This window comes from Macrobrachium nipponense, chromosome 39 (genome assembly GCF_015104395.2).
Source record: "Macrobrachium nipponense isolate FS-2020 chromosome 39, ASM1510439v2, whole genome shotgun sequence".
In the NCBI taxonomy this organism is placed as follows: Eukaryota; Metazoa; Arthropoda; class Malacostraca; order Decapoda; family Palaemonidae; genus Macrobrachium; species Macrobrachium nipponense.
Genome location: NC_061099.1, coordinates 14,556,981 through 14,565,380, shown reverse-complemented (window position 1 = coordinate 14,565,380; position 8,400 = coordinate 14,556,981). Strand labels below are relative to the sequence as shown.

General features: G+C 36.9%; 1 protein-coding gene across 1 annotated transcript in view; it reads left to right on the top strand.

Annotated features, from left to right (window-relative positions):
* The first annotated feature begins 256 nt into the window (after positions 1–256).
* Positions 257–8,400, top strand: part of LOC135209964 (histone H3.v1-like) — a 53,277-nt gene continuing 45,133 nt past the window's right edge. Inside the window, exons 1-2 of the mRNA XM_064242690.1 lie at positions 257–347; positions 1,121–1,299. Coding sequence (XP_064098760.1) covers positions 257–347; positions 1,121–1,299 — 270 coding nt within the window. The remainder of the gene's footprint in view (positions 348–1,120; positions 1,300–8,400) is intronic.

Genomic DNA, 8,400 nt, shown 5'->3' with positions numbered 1-8,400 from the left:
CATTCTAGATCCCATTCACAAAATGTTTCCTAAAAAACAAAAAGTAAAATCTGCCACCGAGTCTGCACTGAAGGAATCAAGTGATACGTTACGATGGATAGAAATACCACGTTCCCGAGGTTTCAATGCAGAAACATTACTGAGTTATAAACTCACATCCACATCTTACTACCGGTCATCTGATGGATTTGAAGAAGCCAGTAAAGGCACACCTGAGTAAAGAACTTAAAAGGAAGTTTTTAAAAAAGATGAAATGATGGCTAACCATCCAGCATCACAGGAGAACACAGCTGTAATAATTGATTCCATGGTATATGCACGAAAATTTTATGTTAAAGTGCTAAAATGTAAGACCTTTGGAGATTACTTTGACAACTTTTGGAGAAAGTTTGAGGCTTTCAAAGGGAAGCTCGCGTATTGATATTGCTTTTTATTTGTATGAAAAGAAAAGTTTAAAGCACTAGGAACGGCTTAGGAGGAAAAATGTGGATCCTATTGATATAACACCTAACAGACCAAGTAGCTACACCTCTTCCTGTTAATATGGAAACTTTTTGGGCCTCAAGCCAGAACAAAAAGCTTTTCCAAGAACTGTTTGTAGAGTGGCTTACATTGTCAAGGAAGGAAACCTCGAAAAACCCGTGTATTTGGGAGGAGGCCACAAAGTGACGCCGAAGATGTGCATGAAATTGACAAAGGATTCTGCATTTTGGATACCTTACTCTAATGTGAGTGTGGGGAAGCTGATGATAAGGTTATGTAAAACACAGAAAACTCTGTGTCAACAGATGAGGAAACTGATGATAGGATTATGAAACACACAGAAAACTGTTTCAACAGACTGTGCTGAAAGAGTCATATTGCTTCGGCTGATACGAACGTCATGTTCTCTGCACTATACCACTTTAAAATTATTTATGAAAAATGTGGCCTGAAGGAACTGTGGATTATGTAAGACATTCTTTTCATCATTCATGTATATACCACTTCGCAAAATGATTGAAAACATGGATGACCTACTTGTAAACATTCTACCTGCAGTGCACAGTCTAACAGGTTGTGATACAACAAGCAAGATAGGGACAAAGCTTATGGCACTCAAAACTGCTCTACACTCCAGGGAAACTTTTGGAGGATTTTGGGGTTGCTCCTCTTGATGAAGAGATGATACAAAATGCTGAACAATTTATTGCTAAGGTGCTTGGTGCATCAAAGTTAAACTGTGATGGTGTACGATTTGAAAAATACCATCAGGCAAAGAATCTCAGCTTCTCTAAACTTTGTCCCCCATCATCAACTGTGATGTTTCACATCAAGCGTGCATGCCTTCAGGGCTATACATGTGGATGAATGTGCTGGAGGACCATCCGAAATATGGGTGTTTAGAAGAGGAAATTTCCAGCCTATCATATCAACAGAACTTGTGCGACCTCCTGAATTTGTATTTGCACGTGTAGGAAATGCGCACGATTTGCTGTTTGTACTTGCAGAGTTGCTAAAATCCATGGTTGTCCGTTTTGTAGGTGTAAACGAATGAATTTATGTTTTAACGATGAAAAATAATGTGAAAAAACTGTACAACACTAATAACATTAATAAATAGTGTTTTATTTCTCATTAGTTCTTAAAATAAAAAACAGAAACATTTATATACGTACAGGCACTAAAAACTACAAAAAATACTTTGCTATTAATTTCAGAGTTCTTTTTATGCTTTTATTGAACTCAGCATACGGAAAAACATACAAAATGATATGCCACACCCTCATATTACAAGCATATTAATTTTTAAAAAAATATTCCTTGAAAAAAAAGATTGCGGACATTTCTCAAAAACGACCACTGGTCAGACCATGTGACCCATTCTTTTTTTTTTTTTACTCAATATTGATAGTATACCAACAGAACTTCCCTAGCTGCCATACTACAATCGACCACGCAAGGAACCGTTTCCCAGTGAATTACGTTATGCTCTGCATCGAGTTGCTTTTGTCATACTATTGCTTTGGCTCGACACGCGATTGTCAAACAGATAGTTTATGCATGTAGGCATGTCATCCTCTAAGAACAAGTAAATGATGAAAGTCAATAACATAAAATACCTATTCACTTAATCTCACTAGGGCATACATAATTCTATGTCAAGTTGAACGGCAAAGTATTATTACTGAGGTACTTTCAAAGTCATTTGAATTATTCAAGGAGGTTTCTAGTGCTGTAGAAGCACAAAGGCTTCACGTGGGAAAAAAGGCACAAATGAGGAAAAATGAACGAATACAAAGGGCAAGACCTTGACAAGGTTTACCACTGGCATTTGTTTAAGATTCAAAATCCACACGAAGTTATTTGATATAGTAATTTAGTTAAAGTGATTTTATGGTTAATATTGACTTCCATAAATATGTGAAATGGAAATGAAGTTATATCAGATTCCTCAGGACACATTTCATTTGAGGGTGGTGTAAGGAGTTGACTACTTCTTCACTATTCATGCCGAAATTTCATTATACGAATGCTAACACTGCCTACAGATCGCGAGTCGCACTATCAATGAACCACAGTGAATTGATAAAACATACAGGCGGCCACTAACATCAACAGATGACGTCCAAACATGTAGATATCAAGTATTTATATTTCAAGTTAAGAAAGTTCAAGGAAACAAGATTTCTAGCACGTAGGAAATGAAAACTGGCCTTTGAAGCCAGCCGAAGGATAAACCTGAAACAAAACAAGAAAGACATTCCACACCAAACGGACTGGAGGATGGGAAGTACGTGGGATAGACCATTTCCTCAATACGAAATCCGCTATGGCCTTCACTCTGCAGTACTGGAAAAAGTTTCCCTAATCCCTGTGCAAGTTCGGTTATACAAAGCGTTTCCCTCCCGGCTTTCCTCCTTCAGTAACACACAGTGTAAGTTGCTTTAATTCTTCTCTCTTTTTTTCGGTGTAGTGTAGCTCATGCAAAAATTATTAGGTGAAGTGAAGTGAATCTCTACGGTGTTTGTTCGCACAGTTTCAACTTACTTTTCTGTCCACGACTCTATTTTCAATATCAGATTTACAATGTTAAAAATTCAAACAATCTTACGTGAGAAATCTTTAGGCAAACAGTTCGAAAAAGAACAGAATGGGAAGCAAAAATGAGTAAACATACTATGATCTTTCCTCTTACTAGCTGCTTATAAAAGCAATAAGCCTGGATGTAGTACAATGCAAGAGTAATATAGGGAATGAACGGTTATTCAAGAAGCTTAAAAAATAACGTTACCTGAGAATCTCTAACCATAACCCAGAACTAGACGAACTACGACGGTCTCATCAGACTTACCTGAAAAAGATGGAAATGACAAAAATTAAAAATTACGGTAATAGTTACACAAAAAACAAAAATCAGATAGATGCAAATGCTAAGCAAACTGTGTTAACATAAACGACATAAACTACATAAAGGCTTACACTAACGAATGTATACTGTAATGAACCTTCCACCAAATGTTTGGTGCACTGATTGGCGCATAATAACTTAATAACGCAATTCCAGATGTATAAAGATGTTAACTATATTTTTTATCATGACTGAAATTCTATTATTTGATCAGTTTGCCCCTATTTCATTTTATTATAATCTTCTTGCTTCAATATACTAAAGCAAAAAATTTATTTGTATCAATGCCAGATACAATGACATCCATTGCATTTTGTCTTTATCTCCAGTTAGGTTTTGAATATCAAATTCAATGCTTTTTATAATTTTAAATAACTCAGAAAATCTGAAAACAGGTAAACATAAGTCCAAAATAAAAGAATGTCGTTTTAATTTATATTTCCTTGTTCTTTTACAGCTTTTGACTTTTGTGTATCGTACCCTCCCTAATTTACGAGTTTTAAATTTTTCTAAAACTTCGTGAATCTGAAAAGAACCATGAAGACAAAATAAAAGAACTCTGTTTTATTCTATATTCTTTGTTGAATTTTCCTTGTCATCTTACAGCTTTTTTTTTCTCTCAAGTATCGGACATTTCCGCCCTGACCGGTGAGAAAGAACATTTCCCCACCATCATCACCACCACCGCCACCATCATCAGCATCATCGATATGTCCGAGGGTGACATGTTTCCTCTCCTTCTTCCGAAGGGACAAAAGATTCAAAAGAGGCTCCAGCCTCGCGTCGTTTACCCTCGGCTGTGAATCGACTGCATCCCTATTGGCAGAGGACTACCTCCGAAAAGGAGTGGCTCTGCCTGGAAGGATTGCCAAAGCTTTGCGAGTGGTGTGTCAAGTTTACTTAAGCAAAATGTCATCCTGTATAGCCTTATGGTTTATGAATGTTGTTCTTCAACTCTCCTCCACCCCGGGGGTAGGCTCGGCCTCAATGCTTTCTTCTTTTACAGGGCTTTTCGATCTTTTTGACATTCTAGCGTCCTGTCCAGATTTTGCGAATGTTTTAAACTTATTTTAAATCAAATACTAGCTTAAAAAATATAAGACCGCAGAAGTTATACAAAATTCAAGGGGAATATTTGATGGCTATTTTTCTTATAATAGATTCGTCAATGCATACGTGCTCAACTAGGCATTATCCTGTGGGATATGAAGATACGTCATATCAATATCTATCAATTAAGATGCTTTCACCATAACGTGGAACTGTTAAATTAGAAGTGCCTTATGCAATCTGACCGTTCGGCCTGTTCGAAATAGTATTTTCTGAAAATGTAAGTGCCAAACATTAGACTAGAACTAGTGCTGAATAAAACCTCCAAAGCAAAGGCATGAAAACTGTATAATGAGATGTCTCATGACTTTCATAAACTCTGAATCTTTCTGTGGGATATTAAAGTTTGTGAGAACTTCATCGTGTTACCACTCAAATGATTTTAATACTGTGACCTTGGCCTTGATTTTTGGGGGCTAAGAACAGAAATTGAAGGAACTTCTCGCCTGTAGAGTTTTGCCCTTTACATTGGCAACAGAGGTAGGGAATCAATTGTTCTTGATCTCTCCCATCGTTGATTAAAAAAAATGAAAATACTTGCACGTAATTTGTGGCTTATAATCTCTTCAAAAGGTCAGAACGCCTCTTAACAAATCAAATTCAAGTTTCAAATAAGTGAGTCCAGTTGATTTATAAACTGTAAAGGCAATGTTTATATAAATATATACACATGAATAATAATGCACTTGCCTACTTGTGAAACATTTACCCGTGCAAATATATACGTAATGAAGATAGTATAGGCTTCTATGGAGACGTGAATACTATACCCTGCGATATTAGAAACAACAGAGACTTTGGAACGAGATATCGAAGAAAAATAAGCCGATCGATTTCCATCAACTACATTTGTTCTTCTACTAAATTAAAATGTAAAACTATCTTTTACCCAAGAACCTTCCAAGACCAGACACTGTCCAAAGCTGCTCCGAGTCCTTACACTGAGGTGACAGCTGTGTAATACTTGCTCTCAACGAAAGTACAAATCCTTCCTTCACTCCCTCTCCGAGTTCAAGATTCTGTTGTTACGTATATGTAAAATACCCTGATAACAGTGTAAAAAGGCGCGACCGCTGTTGGTTTCTTTACATAATTTCCACCAGTGAACAGGTGACTGACAGCTGGGAAGACTTTTTTTTTTTCCAGCATATAGAAGTAGAGTCGAGGTAAGAGGTTCCGGGAGTTTTACATTCGAGTAAATTTTGTCAGACAACCAAGAGATATTAAAAGAAATAACGAGCGTATATGCTACTTTACATTACATATTGTCCAGTAAAGTTAAGCATGGAGTGAAGCATATGTAACAATTTGGGTTCTAGTAATAGTAGTCAACTTTAATACATACCGAATTTGTTACAACTTAGGCTCTATCAGCAGTACTTAATTTTCGCTCTATCTCTCTCTAGGTATAAATATACCGAGCCCCTGTGTGCATGCGCCTCCCTGCGACTGGACTGGAACGCATGAGAGAAAACGCACCGGTTTAAGAATGTACGAACTATCCTAAATCTGAATAAGAGCTGCAGTAGAAAAACCACTCTCTGAAATGAGAGAGGAATCGTGATGGAAGAGAGCATATTTGCAGGCAAAAATATTTCGGTGGTGTGTTTCTATCATGTACATTTGCATAAAGCCGAGGGAGGGAGGGAGGGAAACGCCATTAAACACTGCTCCTGCTTCGCCAAGGGTGTGCCATAGCATCAGTAATAATATCCAAGCACTGACACGGTTCCCTTTGTTTGTGGACGCGCTTGAAAGCACGTGGCTGCCTGAAAGGAGGCCTAAGCCATGTCTTCTGAGCTCATTACCTACACTCTGTTTTTTTCCATCTGTCCACCCGCCTGTGGTGTTTGCGTATGGTAACACTGCGTCCCGGGCTTTAGATAGTTACGCTATGTGTAAGTTTTAGGTAAATACAAGGATATCTGGGTGCACATTTGCACTTGGAAAGTGTTTTAATAATTTACTGTATGCGAATTACACCGTTAATATTCGAAATAGAATATCATTATAATTGTTGAATTTAAGCTGAATGTGACTATCTAAAGCCCGGGACGCAGTGTTACCAAGTGCAAACACCACAGGCGGGTGGACAGATGGAAAAAAACCAGTATAGTCAACTCAACTCCATGCTTACGTTTTAATTTGAACTATATAACTCAAAAGAAAATATACTCAAAGAGTAGAGTCAAATGTGCAATATAGGCCGAAATCCAAGCGCTGGGACCTATGAGGTCATTTAGTGCTGAAATGAAAAATAACTATAAAAAGACCGTAAAGGTGCTACAGGAGGAGAATCTCGCGGCTGCACTACGAAACAATTGTATGAAGAGGGTAGAGAGTGATATGAAAGAATACGAATGGAGGCACAGTAAAAGGAACGCAAGGGGTTGCATCTACGGGACGAAGGGACGCTGCAAAGACCCTTTAAGTAATGCCTATATTGAACGGGGCGTGAGGCGCACTGACATCACTAACCCACTACAGGCGGCATAAGCTACGCCCCTTTACCTAGAATCATTTTCATTTCTTCCGTTTACTGTAAATTATAAAGCCAATACGAAAATATAGTTAAAGGATATCAACAAGTTTGTTAACTGTCGTTATGCAGCTTACTTCTACTTATTTGTGTATTCTATGCTTTGGATAACTCATTTAGTCTGGTTTCTTTTATTTCCTTTGTTAGCCGATTTTCAGACCACTCGTCCTGCTGGATTAATTTTGTATAATCATTAAACTCTTCGTGGACAAGAGCTTCAGTAATTAATAATAATAATAATAATAATAATAATAATAATAATAATAATAATAATAATACTGTTGAATAAAATGGCAGAATTCAGCGAATTATTATTATCTTTTCTATTTTTCTTATTGCTCGCTTTTCTGGCTCAGCGATACTTCTTAATAATTGGCCTATATTCGTATTGGGAAAGATCTAAATAAAACTGAATGTGATATTTTATTCAGAACAGGATTTTCCTGTCAATACTGGTATTATCAGTATATAGGTGTACTGGAATGACGGAGCTCAGGTCCAGGTCAAGCAGAGGTTATCGTCGGTGTTGGTATTATTCCAACACAGACGACAACCCTGCTTGACCTGGACCTGGGATCCTCCATTCCAGTACATCAATGTACAGAAATTACTTGACAGAAAATCCTGTTATAAATAAAATATCACATTCGACATTTTTAGATTTCAACCAACATGAATATTAGCCAATTATTAAGAAAGTATCGCTGAGCCAGAAACGCGAGTTATAAGAAAAATAGAAAAGAGAATACATAAAATTAATTCGCTGAATTCTGGCACTTTATTCAACAGAATTTGTTTAAAAGACGGTCATATTCCAAAATAATAATAATAATAATCTATTATTATTACTATAGTTCCTACTAATTCGTTTTTGTTGTAAATAAACCCCATGTTCTTATTAATAATAATAATAATAATAATAATAATAATAATAATAATAATAATAATAATAACAGAAGATGGATGCCGGGTACCAACTCAAGAAAAGAGGCAACAGAATCAACCATCTGATGTTCATGGACGACATCAAGCTGTATGGTAAGAGCATCAAGGAAATAGATACCCTAATCCAGACTGTAAGGATTGTATCTGGGGACATCAGGATGGAGTTTGGAATAGAAAAATGCGCCTTAGTCAACATACAAAAAGGCAAAGTAACGAGAACTGAAGGGATAAAGCTACCAGATGGGAGCAACATCAAACACATAGATGAGACAGGATACAAATACCTGGGAATAATGGAAGGAGGAGATATAAAACACCAAGAGATGAAGGACACGATCAGGAAAGAATATATGCAGAGACTCAAGGCGATACTCAAGTCAAAAACTCAACGCCGGAAATATGATAAAAGCCAAAA